The sequence below is a fragment of the Dermacentor variabilis genome, chromosome 10, assembly GCF_050947875.1.
Source record: "Dermacentor variabilis isolate Ectoservices chromosome 10, ASM5094787v1, whole genome shotgun sequence".
NCBI lineage: Eukaryota > Metazoa > Arthropoda > Arachnida > Ixodida > Ixodidae > Dermacentor > Dermacentor variabilis.
This window is the reverse complement of record NC_134577.1, coordinates 65,559,759-65,578,632: the sequence shown is the minus strand read 5'-3', so window position 1 is coordinate 65,578,632 and position 18,874 is coordinate 65,559,759. Positions and strand designations below refer to the sequence as shown.

Sequence of the window (18,874 nt, the reverse complement as noted above, 5' to 3'; positions counted from 1 at the left end):
GTGAAGCAGGCGTTGAGCGCTCAGCATACGTGGGTCCATCCAAAGGTAATGCAATGCCAGGCCGACCCACGGCGGAAGTGAACCAGGTGTTAAGCACTCCCTATAAGTGGGTGAAGCACTTTGCTTTTCGTTTGAGAGCTTTGACTGTCATCAGCTCTCGCTGCCATTCCACCTTCACAGAGTGGATTGGTTGTATATTTTTTTCACTCTTTTGGACGGCGGTAGTTATCGGCATCTCCGACATGAAGGCCAGTTTTCTCATCGATTCGCGGTGCCCGCGCGATTAACTCGAGACGCGTTCAGTTGTCATCATCTATTCAACGATCACGCGCATTCCTGCGCTATTCCTTTGTTAGTTCAACCTTCCTTGTTCAGACGGATCCAGGGACTAGGAAAGGGATTCGGTTCGTAGTCGGATGGTCTGTGTGCTCGGGGAAGTAGTTGTGGCCGGAGAAAACGCCAGCTGCGCTAAACTTTTCCCTTTGCTTCATTATTTCCTCGAGTCACGGTTCGCCGCGGCGCTGGCAGATCCTTGGAAGCATATACCCGCGATATGGGTTAGATAAGGTGAAAAATAAAACAATGCCAAACGGCGCCCATCATCAGACCCTGCAATAACCGGTAAAACTATAAACAATGTGATTGTCACCCGTTACCTCGTCTGGCTTTTCCCTAATTGCACAGCACTTCTCATGCAAAATTGGCAACTGGTAAGAAGTGTCGCAAAGGGTTGAGAAATTAAGCGATCTACTAAGGGAAAGAGCCAACGCAACAGCCACATATGAAGGAAGAGTGAAAATTAACAAATTTAGCTGATGTTTGCGAAAATATTACGGGTCAACTTCTCTATATACTTAATAAGAAAGTAGAAAAATGCCACCGGAAGTGGAGAATAATTCCGTGTGTTTTGAATCACGCTTCTACAGTTATCAGTGGAGCCTCCTGAGGTAGGCACTTCTCTGCTGTGCTCATGTGGGTGTTTTTCTAACTTTTCACGGTGGCCGCACTACGTCTAGAACCGCAGCGTCCTGCGCTATACGCTGTTGTACGAGACTGCAGCGGCCACGCGCGTCGTTACGCTGCTTCCCATATAGCAGCACGAGTCGGTTTTGGCATTGAACTTGGTAGAGCAGTAAACGAGGGATCCAAAAGAACCTGTGATTGTTCCGCAAATATATATTTCTCTGTAATTCTTCCCGGGGTAATTTAAGGAAACGCTACTAGAAATCTTTATTTTACACTTTCGCTACTTTACATGTTCTTGGCAGTCTTCTTCCTGCGCTTCTTTCATTCGTGAGTCCATTTGATGGAGTTCGTTGTTTGCCAAGTAAAGGAGAGGTGTATTTCACAGGCGTACCTGTGAGATGCACCTTATTTCAGTTATCTTTTGCGGGTTTATGCGTCTGTATGGCGAATGGTGGACATTATTCATATTTGCACTAGTAAAGGCACCCCTCTCCCTCATTTGCATAGAAAAGTTACCTTGAGCTGCCCCCCCCCTCCCCCCCCCCGAAAAAGAATCCTGGGTACGTGCCTGGGAAGAGCTATTGAGCAAAATTATGTGGCAGTTCGACAAGGATCCTCACTGAAGTTTTTTTCGACTCTCTGTTCATCGTGCGGCTGCGAGCAAAGTACTTTGCTTTAAGAAGGCAGTATGCAGCCAAGCGCGCCAGTGGGCGACGAATCTCGCTAGCGTTTTTTCCGCTATGGCTCACCCGGCGTCTGGCTGTTTCGAAAAGCGCTCGCTAACAAGCTGGGCACCGCTCCAGGCTTACGCAGACGTCGTATTTTGCAGCTTCCTCTGAAATCGCACTCCCGAAAGTGCAAACTGCAAACTACCCAGCAGATTGAAGTTAGTGTGGACATCCAGTTCTCCCTAGGAGTAGCCTCAAGCCATCTTTCACGCAAACAGCTGTGGACCGGTATTTCATGAAACGATACGCCGGGACGTCGGCACCGAGTGTTTGACTTACATTGCGGCCCGCAGCAACGAGGCATGATGACTGCAGGCTTTGTCGGGCACCACAAGTAGAAGGATTCACATTTAGGAGGTCTTCAATCGAGGCATAAATGACCGATAAAGGACGCAGGAACTGCGAGCGTAAAGAGCCGGCATTCAACTAAACAAATCCTGCGACGAAGTACGCCTGTCAACTCGAAATCCTTCACAAACAAACTGATGCAAAGCAACACGTCTGCTAACTCGAACTATTGTCGCAATATTGGTAAAGCGCGTTTTAGAACTGTGTAAACCACTTTCGGAAACTTAAAAACATGTTTCGTGACATTTCTTGCCACAAGTCGAGATTCCGTTTCTTTATTCCAACATTCAAACAAAACATGTAACATAGCCTGTCGTCCGCTAGGCTCCGCGCAAAGCGCTTCCCGCAGCCGACGTCGTCTGCTCCGCAACCGTGCCACCCCGCGCCGCCCCTGCTGCCTCCGAGACGGTAACAGATGCCATGGTAATCTTAGAGGCCACAGCAAGTGATCTAGGTTGCAGACGTCCGCCATAAGCGGCGCTCGTTGCCTTTTCGCGGAGCCATGATGAAGTACAGAGCGCTATGGGGATACTATAGGTACAAGGTGCTCCGGGGAATGTCGAAAGGTTCTAGGACTTACTTTTAGAAATGCAGTTGTGTGCTTGAAATCAGGGGTACAATCAGGAATCGATGGGAACCAAAGGTCAATGGGACGCCTCGCATTGGGTGCTCACAGGAAGACTACAAATGAAGCTGTACAGGGTGATATGGGCTGGACTAGTTTTGAAGTGAGGGAAGCTCGCAGTAAAATTTATTATCTAGAGCTACTGAGGAATGTGGAAGAAAGTAAATTGGCTGGGAAAGTGCTGAGGTATCTGTATAGGAAAAAACATTGATTCCCAGTGGAGGAAAAGAACTAGGAAGCTTACCAGCAAGTATAAGGCTGGTATAGTGGGCAACACAGCAACAAGGAACGTCAAGCGGAAAGTCAGAGGTGCTGAAATAATCTCATGGGTGGTGGCAATGCAAAGAAACCGGCCATGAATAACTACATAAGAGGAAGAAAACGAAATCAGGGAAGAAACAATTTATGATAACTCAAAGGGAAGCTCATTACTTTTCGAAGCGAGATCGGGATGCCTTAGAACACGCACCTATAAAGCGAGGTATAAGAAGGAACAAGAATCATGTGCTTGCTGCGGTAAATCCAGTGAAACGATGGAGCATGTTTTATTAGAATGTGAAGACATCTGCCCAGTGGTCGATTTAGGCACCACTGTGCAAATTAAAGAAGTAAGGCGTGCAGACAGGACACAAGAGTACAGAAGTGGACAACACGAGCGCTTCATTTCTAGTACTCTGAGCCCTTTTCCATGTTCCCCTACTTTGCATAACGAATCTTTACCAACTAGCTCAGCTTTCTGTAGTTTTAGGCACCACTGGCCTCCTTGAAGCCCTTGGGTTCAGCGACAGCAGGGGAAAAGTAAACATGTCCGCAATGGAGATTGGTAAGAGGCAATTGGAAGATCGGTGGAGGAAAAGTAGGGAAACGACAGGAAAACGGAGACGTACAAAAGCAAAGTTCGCAATAGGTGGTAAGAAAATTTGGTTATGGGAGTTCATATTGATTTTTATCTCTATTTCCTTTTTAACCCAGCTAGGACATTAGGCAGTATAATAGCAAGAGCTTGGTGGCGCAGCCCACCACTCCGTTCCAAAGGGGACGCTCATAACACCCATCCATCCATCCATCCATCCATCCATCCATCCATCCATCCATCCATCCATCCATCCATCCATCCATCCATCCATCCATCCATTCATCCATCAATCCATAGAGTTTCTCACTACATTACCTAGAGGGAAATCTGACGCTGCTGCGCTGTGGTATGCATGGGAATGCCGGTATATTGTGACTTCGGATTGGCATCGTTCTCGTAGAGACAGGACACCTTGAAGACGCGCTTGGCAAGTACTGTCCCGTCTGTCACAATGATTCATTTTCTACTAAAACAGCACGTGAAAAGCTGTTTTAGCTTTATTATTACGCGAAAACATGTTTTGTTTAACTATGAGGACTTGTTATTGTGTGTACGACTACAGGTTACGTAAAATGTATCAGCGGGCCGCTAAAGTTGGAGGACAGACGACAAGGTTCGCGCTCGCTTTGAAACAGTTAGTTGTCTGTTCTTGCTTTTCTTCGCTTGGTCATGCATTGTAGGGGACCCGCCGTGGTTGCTCAGTGGCTATGGTGTTGGGCTGCTGAGCACGAGGTCGCGGGATCGAATCCCGGCCACGGCGGCCGCATTTCGATGGGGGCGAAATGCGAAAACACCCGTGTGCTTAGATTTAGGTGCACGTTAAAGAACCCCAGGTGGTCAAAATTTCCGGAGTCCTCCACCACGGCGTGCCTCATAATCAGAAAGTGGTTTTGGCACGTAAAACCCCAAATATTATTATTATTATGCATTGTAGGTGAGTAAAGATGTAGTATGCGTGAATGGAAACATTTTATGAAGATTTTACTTTGAAAAAGCATTATTTGCGTAGCCATATCCATGTTCTAGACGAAGCCTCTTACAACACCAGCGAACACGAGCCTCGCAGACACATATACCGTCATTCCCATGACGGCACGGTGCCCCCTTAAGAAACTCCCATAGATGGTGGCGCCAGATTACCCTCCAGGTGTTATAGTGAGAAACTCTATGCATCCATCCATCCATCCATCCGGAGCCGAGGAAAGGGAGAGGGCGCGGAACCTGGCTTATCGGATCTCGCAACAAGGTCGACGTCACTATTCCCGACCTATTTAAGTTGCATCGTCTAATTACTGGGGCTATCGGGGCAGATGCCTACCTTCTCGGGAATTCTCGTAGGCATTTATCTGCCCTATTCGCACGTGTCTGGCCATTCTAACTCGTGTAGTTGAAGTCCTTTCGAGCTCACATCTGTGATAACTACGCATGACAATTCAGAGGCCACGTGAAATTGTACTCAATAGGCGTTCCACATCAGAAAAACATCTGACATTGCCTGAACTCGCATGAAGCTGCTGTACCAATAAGACACGCTAGTGAAACTACGCTTACGTTAACATTCTCCTTTTTTTTAAATTATAGCTTTTGTTTGGGCGTATCTCTCTCGGGTTGCATACGCTTATTCATGTCTGGATAGGCGAGCAATATGTCGGAGAATGCAATCTCACGCTTAAAAAATCGCTCTCTAAACGTTTTATTGTCGGAGAGAGCTGTCTCTGCGAGCTCTACAGTATAGCCTTCCACATCGTAGCACGACGTCGGGGCCCTCAGACCTCAGCCAGAGCCAACGCAAACGCCACGAAACGCACAACATGAATTCTCGAGGCACGGATTCCGTTCAAGTTGTGTGCACGTGTCCTCGGTGCTTTTTTCAAAGGCGAGCGTGAAAGCGAAACTGCGGCTTGCGGACTGCGAGTGGGCTTCCCCGTCGACATCAGCGGCAAACCGCACCTGCACGAGGAGCGAGAAAGTCAAGTTGCAACTTCACAAAGGGAAAGGGGTGTCCTGCCCCAACGAGTATCCCGAGTCTCGAGGAATGCCGAGAAACGCGCTTTCCGCATTCTTCCGCCTGCGTCTACTGGGCGGTGCGGAAAAAGGAGGCCCAGCTGAGGGGAACGGAGTCAAGAAAAGCTGGAACGAGCAAGCACGCAACGCGAAATAGAAGCAAAAATAAAGGGGGTGAAGTGAAAGCCGAAACCTCAAGGTTCCTGCCGCCTACTCTTTTTTTTTTTTTTTATGATGATGACCCATGCTTCAAGCGCGAAACCAGGCGCGGCGTGTGAAGAGGGGGGGGGGGGGGGGCACGGCTCGTTGACTTCTCAGGGGGCGCGGAGGCACTCTCCTCCTCTCCCCTCTCCCCCCTCACCCCCTCCACACACACACTCGGTTCAAATCTCGCAACACAACCGACCGGCAGTTGCCAAATCCCGCGGTTGACTTCTCACACAATCGCCCCCTCCTGCTGCTACCAGGCGTTGACAGACAAGAAGAGTCAGACTTGACTATACACCCGCTGACAGTGAGGATTTGAGGCGGCAAAGGAGAGCGCAAAAAAGGCACACTGAGCAACAAGAAGCAGGCCCACACTGGGTACAGTTCGGTTCTTGCATGCCGAAGCACTCGCTCGTGCAGTGAACAGCATACGAACTGCCTTCGCGGAGTGGGTGGTTGTTCCTGGGCAGTTCGCTGTATGTAGTAGCTCAGTAGCTCAGTGGGGCACCCTGAAAAGAATGCAGAAATCCAGAGGGCAGCGGAAATAAAAGGAGCTGAGAGAAAGGGGAAATAGGGGAGGGGGAGGGAATAGAAGACAGCTTGCGCGAGTAAAACGACGCATGCGACATACGTGGCGAGTCCCGTCTCGGTAGGGGGTTCAGGGCACAAGAAAAGGCGCAGTTGTGGGCGGCGGACGCAAGGGAGCAGACGTTGGGGGCGAACGCGCTGACAGCTGGTAAGCTTGTTAGGCATGTCATGGTATGCGTGACGGTGACAGCAGTAAGAACGTAATCTTTTCTTGTACTAGGTATTCCTCTTCTATTTTCGCCACGCAGAAGTGAGAAGTGATATCAGATAGTTTTAGCTATTACGCTTTACAACAGAAAAAGAAGAAAGATACGAAAAAAATTGAAAGAAAACGAGCTTACAGGGTAAACGAAACGCGTAAAGCGCGTAAAGTAACGCCGGTAGGGACATCTCGTGACGCATGGTATAACAACAAAACGGTAAAACGTTGTTGTGCTATATGGGCGTTCTTGTCGATGACAAGAAAATATCGACAATGTTGTTATTTACTTCAATAATACCTGAACAAAACGTGTCCTTCCTGGTTAAACTATGCAATGCGAGATGGCGCCACCAACCAGGCCGCTCTAAATAGAGGGATCTTAGGCCGCTCAAGTTTGCGTGCCCGGTAACCCTGCATTCCGTGAACGGCACTTACGTATATGGACAGGCTAAAACTCCTTTACAAGGACATCAATGAAGCACAAAACAACAAACCCGAATAGACACTCGGGAAAAAGCCCCACGCGAGCAGTTAAGTTACGTACAATGGAGTGTTACTGTCGGGCAGAGTGTTAAATAGACATTAAAGATAGATAGATAAAAGAACAAGAAAAGGCAGGGCGCTCAACCAGGCGCGCGTCCGGTTTGCTACCCCACACTGAGGAAAGGGGGTTCAGGGATGAAAAGAGGGAAAGGAAGGAGAGCGGACACTGAGCTTCCCGCTCCACCCGGAGATGCAGATGCATCGACACCGCAGTAGGCCACTGAGGCAGGTCTTTAGAGGTCGGTTGCTGTGCTTTAGATATTGGTTCTTGGCATGGGGCAGCACGGCATGAGGAATATAGGTGTAGTACGTGTATCCAAACCAACTCCTACCCAAATCCGGCGTCCCTTAACAGCATATATCCCGATATTTATCCGAATTTGTTCTTGCGTGGCCTGTGATGAGGTTGCTACTTTGCCTCACATGCTCTGTGCGTGCGGGTCGCTGGGCCCGAAGTTCACCAAGGAAGAGTGGGACGCGCTCCTGCGAAGCCCCGTCTTTGAGGACAAAATCCTGGCCGTCCAGCGCGCCCGCGATCGGGCCGGCAGGCTAGACCTGTCAGTCCCGTCGTGGGATTAGCCGTGTGCGCGTTTTATCGCGTTTTGCTGGACTCAATAAAAGTTTATTCGCTCACTCACTCGCTCGCTCGCTCACTCACTCACTCACTCACTCACTCACTCACTCACTCACTCACTCACTCACTCACCCACTCACTCACTCCCTCACTCACTCATAGTGATCACTCTGCTGCGGTCGCCAGGGGCGTAGCCAGGGGGGGGGGGGCTTATGGGGCTTCAGCCCCCCCCCCCGCAATTTTCTCGTGCCGTGATGCACCGCCGACCAAAACAACCCCCGGCGCCGGAAATCATTCTGGATTTTCTCTAGAATGTATTTTTTACGCTCGAAAAGACATTTCGGTGCGAATAATGTGAACTCAGGCTGAATTTCGTGGCAACGCCCATGCACCTTGAGTCCCATTACGCAAAGAACCCCATCCGAGCACAAAGTTTCAAGGGTGTTTTGATGGCGAGCGGGCTCGTCGCGGCATCTCGCAGAGGCCGCGGAATGTACGGAGCGCATGGATTTCAATTCCTAAACTTTATGGGCATAAACATCACTAAAGTTTTGATGCGAAAGGTGCGTTGACATTTCCAAAGTCGTGCTTTACATTTTCAATTCCGGATCTTTGTGGGTTTAATGGTCCTATAGACATTTTACGCCAAAGCTGCATTGACTTTTCTAAAGTCGTACATCGCACCATACAACGAAACAAGTCAAATCAGCACACTATCAGACAAGTTGACAGAGCACGCAGCGAGGTTCGATGAGACGATGCGTCGTGATGGTTCATTTGTGCCATCATGCAAAGAAAAGAATACCAACATTTTTTCACCTGCGCGTCAAAGCATCCATGTCAAGGCACTAAAGCCAGAAAAGATAACTGCGTTCTTATTTATTTATTCTACTTTGCTTTTTATTCGCGAGGACCACATTGCGCCTCTTCAATTTTCTTGTTCTCGCTACCCGCGGGCTGCCAGAGCCAGCCAGAGGTCATGCTTTTTGCACGTGTTGCCCTGACAACCATGAGGCGCACTGCGGTGCGCGTTCGTTTTTCTCTGGCCGAGTGGATTTTGGGCTGAGAGAGTTTTTGACGCTTTCTGGCTAGCAGCCGTCTACGGAAACTATTTTATCTCGCCAGTGTAGGATAAAGAGCAGCATGCATATGGTTCTTAGTGGACCAAGCGTCTCACGTTTTCTTCGATTTCCTTAGGTAGCTACATTAGGTGCCCAAAGTAGGCATTCGATCGTGGCCAACGTGCTTTCCTTTGCGTTTCCTCATTTCGGTGCCCCCCCCCCCCCCCCCCCACACACACACAAAAATAGTCATTGTTGCAGCGTAGTGAATTGTCGCATGCTTAAAGTTCGATTTTCTTACTACTTTTGCGAAAAGTACTGGGCCACGCCACTCTTCACTTGCCGAATATGCTTATAATATTATTGCGATAGCAATTATATGGACACTCAAGGCGCATTCCTGTCATCGCCGTCATGTTCCGTATGAAGTCCAAGTGTGATAACATCGTCAGCGCGCGCCGCATGCTGTATGTGCGAGTGAAAGCGTAGAGGGGGTGGGGGGTTGTGAGCCGGTGATGGTGGGTCAGTCTTATGCGCGCAACGGAGAAAAGCGGGGAGGGAGCGCGCCGCTTTCTGACGCGCGATGCATCAGGGTAGCGGAGGGAGGGGGGGGGGGGCGTGCCTTAGGATTATGTGATCTGTGAATCTGTGATTACGTAACATGTTTATTTGCCTTGTTTGACGCGTTATACAGTGTTCTAGCTAACTTTAACCGGAGTTAAGAAATATGCCGATGCACTCTAAAACGACGCGACCAAATGCATGTTGCTCACTTTTGTATGCAGTGCGTCACGCAATTTTTGTATTTTGTTTAATTAGATAACTAGTCAAAATTAATCAACTAACTTCTGAAGCAACGAAGCTAGGAAAGAATTTCCAATTAGTAAGTTGCAGCGCGGTTATCAAAACGCCCGAATAAACAGTTTCTGTCTATCTATCTATTAAGTATTAGTGTTTTCTGGTCACTGCGGATGCCCGCGAAATACAAGAAACACAACGGGACATGCCCGCTTGCGCGTCGTGATTGCACTACTCCGAAGCGTTCCGCGCACAAGCAGCCATAGGTGCGCTGCATGCCGCTTGAAAAGCGGCAGGGCAGCGACGCAAGCGTTGGCTGTTCGATTTAAGCTAGCAACCGTTATCTCCTGCGCTGCGTAAAGCGACTGACGGTGGTGGTAGGTGGTAGTTCCAGACAGCGATAAAACAGACTGTAGTGCATCAGCTGTTAAAGCGCGAGCAATTTCGAGATGCATTTTTCCAACGAGGAAAAAGCAGACATGATCCTTGCCCTAGGAGCTCCAGGCGGACAGACATGGCAGGCTGCAAGACTATTTCGAAGCTGGCACCCAGGTACGCGATCGAGCCCTATGACAATATTCAACACCTATGAGTCGCTGAAGCAAACCGGCAGCTTCACAAGAAAGAGGCAGAGAGTTTCAGTCATAAATAATCAGGTTCGCTCCGACGCTTTGTCTTTCATGGCGGCTAATCCACACGCTAGCACGCGCAGCGTGAGCGCGCAGCTCGGTGTGTCCCACTGAACTGCCTGGATCATGTTGAAAACAGCTGGACTGCACCCTTATCCCCTGCAGTTGCAGCAATGCTTGGGGTGAAGTGATCTTCAAAAGAGATTCGATTTTGCGAATTGGATTTTGATTCAGGAATAGCAAGATTCTGACTTTCTCACCAAAGTATCCGCACTGACAAGGAGAACTTTTCACGAAATTGGCAAGTAAATATTCACAACGCATACTATTGGAGTGAGCAAAATCCCCACTGGCTGGGAAGCTCCCGCCACCAATATCAGTGGTCTTTTAACGTTTGGTGCGGAATATATGACAGCACAGTCATTGGCCCAGTGTTTTTTAACAACACTCTGACCGGCAAGAGGTATGCGAGTTCTTCAAAGGGCCGGTTGAAGATTTCTGCTGCAACATTCCACTAGCCCGGCTTGACGCAAATTGGTATGAACACGACCGGGCACCAGCCCACAGCTGCAGTCAAGCACGAGCATGGCTTGATGTTACCTTCTCAGGGCAACGGATAGGGAGAAATGAGCCTGCCCTGTGGCCGGCAAGGTCACCCGACCTCAACCCTTTTGACTTTTTCTTGTGGGGTTATATTAGGAATCACGCATACACGACGGAAACGACGACTCCAGAAGCGTTACAGGAGAATATAACTGAAGTCTGCCGCAGCATTTCACCGACGGTGCTCAAGGCAACGACCGCAAGCGTTCTCAGAAGATCCCAGTCTTGCATCGCTGCAGAAGGTGACCTCTTCGAGCGCTCGCTGTGAAAGTGCATGAGAAATAAACCTAAATTCAGTGAAAGACTGCGTCTGGTCATTTAGGATAGTCTTATTCTACCATTTTCAGCCTTCCGAAAACTGGTTTTATTTTTTTATTTACGGATGTTCAGTTTACTTACAGGTATCGCGAAATGACGGGCCTGTTGCTTCCAGCAACACGAGCGATAACCGATGCGTCTGCTTACCGCTATAAGGAACTTTAGCAAGGGGAGCACATCACCGGTGTAAATGGCACTGCCAACGTCTACGTGGTTGCTCTGTCGCCTTTCAAGCGGCTGCGCGTCTATGGCTGTTCGTGAGCGGAACGTAGGGGAACAGTGCAATCACGACGCGCAATGGGCATGACGCGGGCATCATCAGTCAGTTGAAATACACTAATATACTTATTTTTATGTATACAAAGACAGAAACTGTTTATTCGGATGTTTTTCGAACCGTCCTGCAATTTTCTAAATGGAATCTTTTCCTAGCTTCGTTACTTCAGAAGTTGGTTTAATAAGCTTGATTAAAAACCTAGTTAAGCAAAAATACAAGAAATAGCGTGACGCACTACGTACAAAATTGAGCAACATGCACTTGGTCGCGTCGTCTCAGAGTGTGTCGGTATACCTTTAAACTCTGACTAAAGTTAGCTGAAGCACCTTGTATACAGTGACTATTGCTTAGATACTTAGATTTATTGAATACTTATACGTTTGTTTAAATAGCTTGTTGCGAGGTTTTGTGGATACATGCAGTGAACTTTGTTTCCAGATACACGTTTGGTTTTTTATCAAGCTTTATCTTCGCATTTGTGTATGACATTGTACTTCGAATTTCTAACGTGTATTTTGCAGAACCGCTGCTTTTTGTATGTGATCTCTGTTGCGACTTCCATTTCGGTGCAATTACAATACACGACCGCTGACAGCTGCTCCTGCGCAGTGCATTGGAACGAAGGACAGCGTCACAGAGAATTTTCCCTGGCAGTTGCATATGTACAAAAATGCAAACAAGGTTCTTGAATGACAAAATTTCATTAAAATATTTGTCCTCAACTTGTTCATTTCACGGCCTTTACATTTGTCATGTCAGCGGCATAAACTGCTTTGCTGGGTTCATACTGGTGTAGTTCTAAAGTTCGTGTGATATCTTCGTTATTATTAAATAGACAAAAAGCATGGAAGCATTGATATCAGTTATTTCTGGCACAATTTTTGGGACTCAAGAATATATTCTTTCATAAAAATATACATATTTTCCTAGTCTTGGCAGTGCGTAGCGTCCAAGAATTCGTTTGCAGCATCTTTGGAATGCAGTTATTATTCATGTATTTGATCATTCGACAAATTCTGTGAGGAGGCGGAGCTCCAACGTGAGCCCCGCCTCTGGTTACGCCACTGGCGGTCGCCGCACGTTGAAGGTGAAGGTGAGCGCACGATGATGGTCGCCGCACTTTGAAGAGTTAATGGAACATAAGAATGATCTATACATGTATGAATGACTACTGCTTTGTGCACCGGATGTTGAAGAGTTGGTGGATCAGTAGCCTATAGTGTAGTTGAAACTGATAGATTAGGTTGCAAGCCGATTTGTGAAAACGTGCTGACGTAAAGATGAAATACGAGGCGTGACGCATCCAGCATTTAAGTGGCGCTTCAATAAACTTCTCACATCTGTCCGAAATGATTAGAGCGGCGATTCACAATGTGTACTGAAGACTTGCAAGCACTGGATGCAGGACGTCCAGTACTTGTGAGGCGCTTACATCTGACGGTGCATGCTATTCAGTCAAAAGTACGCGAAGAGCATCTGTCATTCACTGCAGGAAGACGATGATCTGCTGGTTTTAAATGTGTAAGCATTTCTATGCCTACCCAACGAGAAACCTGTCCGTCACGAAAGACGAATGCAATGGCTCATACCCCCGTAAGCAATGGCTCACACCCCCGTAAGCAATGGCTCATACCCTTGTACGTTTATTCAGCCATACCCCTGTACGATGGCTCATGCCTCCGTAATGCTGAGGCTATAAGCGCCCAGCAAAGTGAAGCGAACACTGCACACATTCATTGAAATCAAATTGAAAGAATTCCTTGAAAACACAAGCTCAAAAAACATGATGTGCCATTGGTCCGCCGGACCCGCTGCGCAAACAATGGCACATCATGTGGGACTGTGCCAGGTTCCCGACGGCAGCTACCTCCAGGACTTACCCGCCCGAACTTCAAGGTGCACTGCAGTCTGCAGACAAGGGCTCACAACTATGGGCCGTCCAGCAGGCCCGGGGTGCGCTCGAAAAGCACAAGCCTCATGACTCACTGCAAACGGGTCCAACTGGGCTAGTGCAGAGTAGGGTATAACCCCGGGTTGACGCTTGGCCAGCGTCACGACGCGTTAAACCATCGTTTGCCGGCACTTTATTAAAGTTATCCCTATCCTATCCTATCCAAGCTCAAAACAAGCATCCGAACCATCAATAAAGCATTGCATACACCCCTCGACAGTTGTAGTGGTGGTTTTGCAACAGCTTCGCTGAACATCCACTTTCGCAGGTTGATAACGACCGATAAAGGTTGAGAAGGGTTGGAACTTGGGCGATACTTGAAAAAGAACACGCCGCCGACGCAGTCGTCTTGCAGCGTCGGCCCTCTCTTGCTGCAGTGGTGGCAGCGTGTGCCTGACTTCACGCCCTCACTTAAGGCGCAGTAACACTGGATGGATACGAAACTGACAAGACGCTGACTCCAAGATTGACGGACTACTCAGTACAGTGTGTCGCTGAGACCATATTACTGTAATAGGCCGACAACGACGCAACGGGCTGGCGCAAATTGTCGAATCCCGGTGGGCTTATTTCTTGTCGATGGCACGTATACAAAATCAGCGTGCCGACCTTGGGCGTTCGACCGAACCAAACGCGATCGGCCGTCGAACGGGCAATGCGATAACCGCAGCGCCTTCGCTCGTGTATATAGTTCATCGCGCATAGAATGAGTAGAAACATGTCTTCGAAGTTGAAGTGCACAGGCTTCAGTCCTTTCAAGTTGCGCACATGAGGTTTGCCAAGGTCGCACCTGCCACCGGTGGGCCTGAGCTATGGCAGTTATACGACGAAGGAAACTGCTCTTATAGTTCAGTTGCGGTCGTATGGCGATTTTGATATCAACTACTTTTCACTTCGAACGGCGCGTATACACAATAAGCGGCAAGCGACGAAACCGTGCAGCGCCAACATCTGCACGTCACCGTTCACGAAGGCTACCGGTCGCGTTCGCTACGTAGATGGGTGCGTCTGCACGTGTTGTTGTGCTAAGACATTTATTAATTCCGGGGAAGCACTGCTTACCTTTGCGCCAAACGGGAAACAAGAGACAGTGCATCCGGCACAGTAGCATAAACAACCGCCTCGCTCAGTTGCTAACGGTGTCAGCGATGGCATCCGCGTTTTCGCGCGATAACTACAAGGCCTATAAGTGAGCGCTTACGCCGAGCACAGTTTTCTCTAACAACACTTGATGCCACACGCAAGCTGTAGGTGTGATGAAGTTCAGGAAAAGCGAGAATCCGTAATAACAGCCCGTAGTATACTCGTATGTGTCTGGATAACAGCTGCCGTTGTTTAAGTGGCTCGGCCACTCGTATTGACTCCTCGCAGGGTGGAACAACGCGGCTCATGGGCGCAGATATTTATGTTTTGCTGAGTTTTGACATTATTCCATATCAGCGATGCGCAGTTTCCACGACATCAGAAGCTAACAACGATCTGTGACTGTAGATGTCGATGTCAACAAATGCACCGTTTTGGCGAATCCGACGCGGAAGGCTGCGCTCGAAGACTTCTTGAATATGCGAAACGTCTAACGAATGTGCAAAATGAATACAAATTGCGAGGTGCCCAAGCGCAGACATCAACGACAACAAACTCCAAGGCAGCCGCGTCGGTAGACAGTACTCTGTATGCCTTTATCGGCCGCACTGTTTGCCCAACAGCGCACTCAACCCTGCTCGGTGAGTCGGTGAGGGCTACATGTGAGGAGAACATTGACCACTTATTGTGCCATTGTCCTCAATTTCAAGCACAAAGACAATCTTTGTCCAACACATTGAGGAAACTAGATTATCGTCCTCTGAATGAACAGACAGTACTAGGGCACCGTCCTCACCGATCACCGCCTTAGAAGGCTGTGAAGGCGCTTTTGTGCTTTCTGGGAACGTCTGCTTTGCACGAGCGGTTTTGACTCAAGTACTGTCCGTGCACGTCTCTATGCCCTCTCTCTCTCTTCCCCTTCTTCTTTCCCCCAGCGTAGGGTAACCAACCGGACTCTTGACTGGTTAACATCTCTGCTTTCCTTATATCCATCTCCAGGAACGACATGCTGCCCCGGAAAGGCGTTAATAAGTAATCGCGATCCACGCAACGCACAATTGACACACAATCATTGTGGGCGCAAGTACGGAAATCAACCGGTGAAAGCTCCGGCACACTTCCAGAACGTTTCCAGCGGCGTGTGGCAAAGGGCAGCACAGGAACACGAAAAATAGTTACTGTAAGGCTCCCTTTAAGGCCCTATGCTACACTTAATTTTCATTACTGCGTAGGCTTGTAATGAAAAGGGCGGATTCTTCCAGGAAGTTCTCTCAAGATGTTTCGAATTTCGCGCTCAAAACACAGCCTTTAGAACGGCTCGATAGATGGCGGCACAAGCCGTAGCGGACATCGTACCCAGCGTGCCTTGCGAGCAAGCAGCCATGTTTACAAATGGCAGCCTCCATAGGGAACTCCGGCGGTGATTGTTTACGCAAATCAGTTCTAATCGCGAGGATTACTGTGTCAGCATTGTCGTCCGCCTCACTACGTCACGCCGGACAGTAGCGGGAATCCGAGCCGGCGTGTAATTGTGTCGTGATCGCTGTGACAGCAGCGCGGTCGCGATGAGCGAAGACAGCGAGACGACGGCTGCCGACGGCATCGCATCGCCGTCGCCGAAACCCGCGGATTGCTCGGCTAGCGATGGCAGTCCGGGAGCCGCTTCCTCGGTAAGCACGCGTTTTTGTTTCGAAATCGCGAGATCTCGCGTTGCCGTTCGCATATTTAGTCGAATGTCGCGCGTCAGCTGCTGTGCTAGCGGTCGTAATTTTTGTGGCATCATGTGAACTGCCGCAGAAGCTTCTGCAGAAAGAAACACGTCAAGCGTACTTTATTGTTGTTGCCGTCTTTTTTTTTTCAATTTCGTCTGTCTTGCCGCGCTTGAAACGTCGCCCGTGCAAACCTACGACTAGGTAAGCTGACATCAGCTGCGACCCATTTCCGCGTATGCCTGCCGCTGCCGCTGTGCGTCATGGCGATCGTATTGGGTGGCTCGTATGACGAATGTAAACAAACGTGTTCCGCGCGGTAGCTCAAAATTTCGTGCGGGGTTTGGCTTGCCTTCAAGCACGTTACACCTTAGTCGTCTTGCGGGGAAGCAGCTCTGTTAGAAAACAAACATTTACACCTCAGTTTGGAACCGCAAATGACGAAGGCCCTGAAGCAGCCACCATACGCGTATATGTGGGAGAAAAAAAAAATGGGGGGGGGGGGGATGCGTGGAAGGGGCGTGTTGCTTTGACGTAGTGCGTGGCGTGGTTTTGCAAGCTATTCTGGTGCTTCGCAGAAAACGTAAGATGTGTTGGCGTTCTTATTTTGGCCCCACACGTCTTTAACCGATAGCAAACTGGCGAATGAAAGTGCTTTAGCAATGGTTGTTTATTGTGACTGTTTGTTTATGGCTATTGTGGTGCTTCGCAGAAAACGTAAGGTGGTGTTGGAGGTGTTTTTATTTTGGATTTACACGTTGTTAATCGATAGTAAACTGGCGAATGAAAGTGCATTAGCAATGATTGTTTATTGTGACTGGTTGCTCGTTCGTAGGAGCACGCATTTTCTATTTTTATTTCTATTTTTTTACCGGTCGTTGTTGGTGCTCAAATCGTACGCATGGGGCCAAGAAATTTAGCGGAAAAGTATTTTAACAAATACATCGTCCGGTCTCCATTTCCTGCCCTATCAAAGCGACCACTTTCAGCAATAAAGTGCCACGCTTTGAAAGAGGCATGTTTCAGATCAAACTGATGATTGTTCTGCTGGTTCACAAGTACATTATTAGCTTCATTCACTGCTTGCAAACGCTAAGAACAGTGCACGGAGAAAAACAGCTGAGAGAATTCGACGACTACCCACAGTGTGAGTCAGGCGCCCTAGTTACGCAGTTTATTGACCCCCTCTCTCTATCTCATTACCATGTATGTCATCGCACGTTGGCAGTGGCATTAAAAAAGAAAAAAAAAGAATTAAGCTTTTTTTTTTCTACAAAGCTGGAAAAGGGTAGCTTCCACTTTATTATTTTTGGTTTTTTTTCTGCACGTGCTATTTCGGCAGCCTCGGTAACCTCTCCGCTGAGAGCTGATGTCTTGTAGAAAGAATTTTGCATTTGTCTAAGACAAGTTTGCCACCAAAACAAATTCGCGGCTGTGCGCACCACAATGCCTTGAATTGCACTGCTCATTTTATAAATCTGTTCTGTAAGCCAGTCGTTTACTTCATCAACCCGTTTGACGTATATACAGGGCGTTTCAGCGAACATTTCAAATTTCTTTTTCTTTTTTAATTGCCTGTTGCGGGTAGCACAATTCTAGTCCACGAGCTGGCCTACTAGGAGAGGCGGACATTACCTGCAAAAGAAATTGATATGCATAATCGACTAATTAACAAAAAATACTAATTAATGTTTTAGCTAATTAACTTACCGCCCGTATTGCAATCTGTAAATTCTAGCGGGTGGGACTGCAAGGCACATCCACTTGAAAAGAATTGTGCCTCTGACATCACTTACGAGATATGCACCGTCAAACTTGTGGTGAAAATGCACATTCGTTCCACTTACATTCTGAACAAGACGTCACAACAGTAACTGGAACGCCAATGCATTTCTCCGCGAAGTTCGGGAATCAGTATCTGGAAACTGGTGTCATCCTAAGAATTCATTGCAAGCGCCTTGCGAACTCCCCGGCTGGAATTAGCAAATTTAGCTACGTGCCATGAGGTGATTAATTAAACACATAATGAGTGATTTGTTCTTAGTTAGTCGATTCTGCATTTCAATTTTTTTGTGCATGTCCGCCTCTTCGAGTAGATCAGCTCATGGACTAGAATTGTGCTATCTTCCCCCGGAAACTAAAAAAAAGAAAAAATATCGGAAGCGTTCGCTGAAACACCCGGTTTGCAAACTATGATATTGAAGCAACGCACTCGACAGGCATGGGCTGCAGCTACCGCTTTATTGCTCAGAGCGCCGCCCTTTGTAGTGCCCCTTGAGACGCGCCATGATCTGACGGCAGTGGGGCGTGTAAAAGAACCAAAGTAACGAAAGAGAGAGAGAGAGAAAGAAGACATCTTTTTGTATTCCCGGTCTAGGTATAATGAAAGTCCAAGATAGCGGCGCGCTTTGTCGGATAATAATACCGAGGGGCAACTGATACAGCTTTCTTTCCATTTGTCAATTTCTATTGCTTCACGAATTTCCCTTTTCAATTTTTTTTTCTTTTTCGATAAAACAGCGGTTGCAGTTCAGCGCCTGTGTATGTCTTTTCCATGTGTGCGTGTATGTGTCAGGGGTAAGTGCGCTGCTTCGATATCATGGTTCACCAAATAGCCCGTCACTTTCTGTTATGTAAACTATGCCACAAGAGATAGGGTTCTCATTGACAGCGCGCTGTGCACACTGCGTCAAGCGCTGTCCGCGCTTTGTTTTGCATTCCCACGTTTGTATGGAAGGGTATACACACGTTTATTCTATGCACAGCGATGGAAAGATTTCTGGGTGCAGAAAAAAAATTACTTC

The 18,874-nt window shown here is 48.2% G+C and overlaps 1 protein-coding gene across 4 annotated transcripts in view; it reads left to right on the top strand.

Moving 5' to 3' along the window:
• The first annotated feature begins 15,736 nt into the window (after positions 1 to 15,736).
• Positions 15,737 to 18,874, top strand: part of LOC142560663 (E3 ubiquitin-protein ligase Rnf220-like) — a 74,673-nt gene continuing 71,535 nt past the window's right edge. For all 4 annotated transcript variants that reach the window (XM_075672908.1, XM_075672907.1, XM_075672906.1 and 1 more), the window contains exon 1: positions 15,737 to 16,031. In XM_075672908.1, coding sequence (XP_075529023.1) covers positions 16,006 to 16,031 — 26 coding nt within the window. In that variant the 5' untranslated portion in view covers positions 15,737 to 16,005. The remainder of the gene's footprint in view (positions 16,032 to 18,874) is intronic.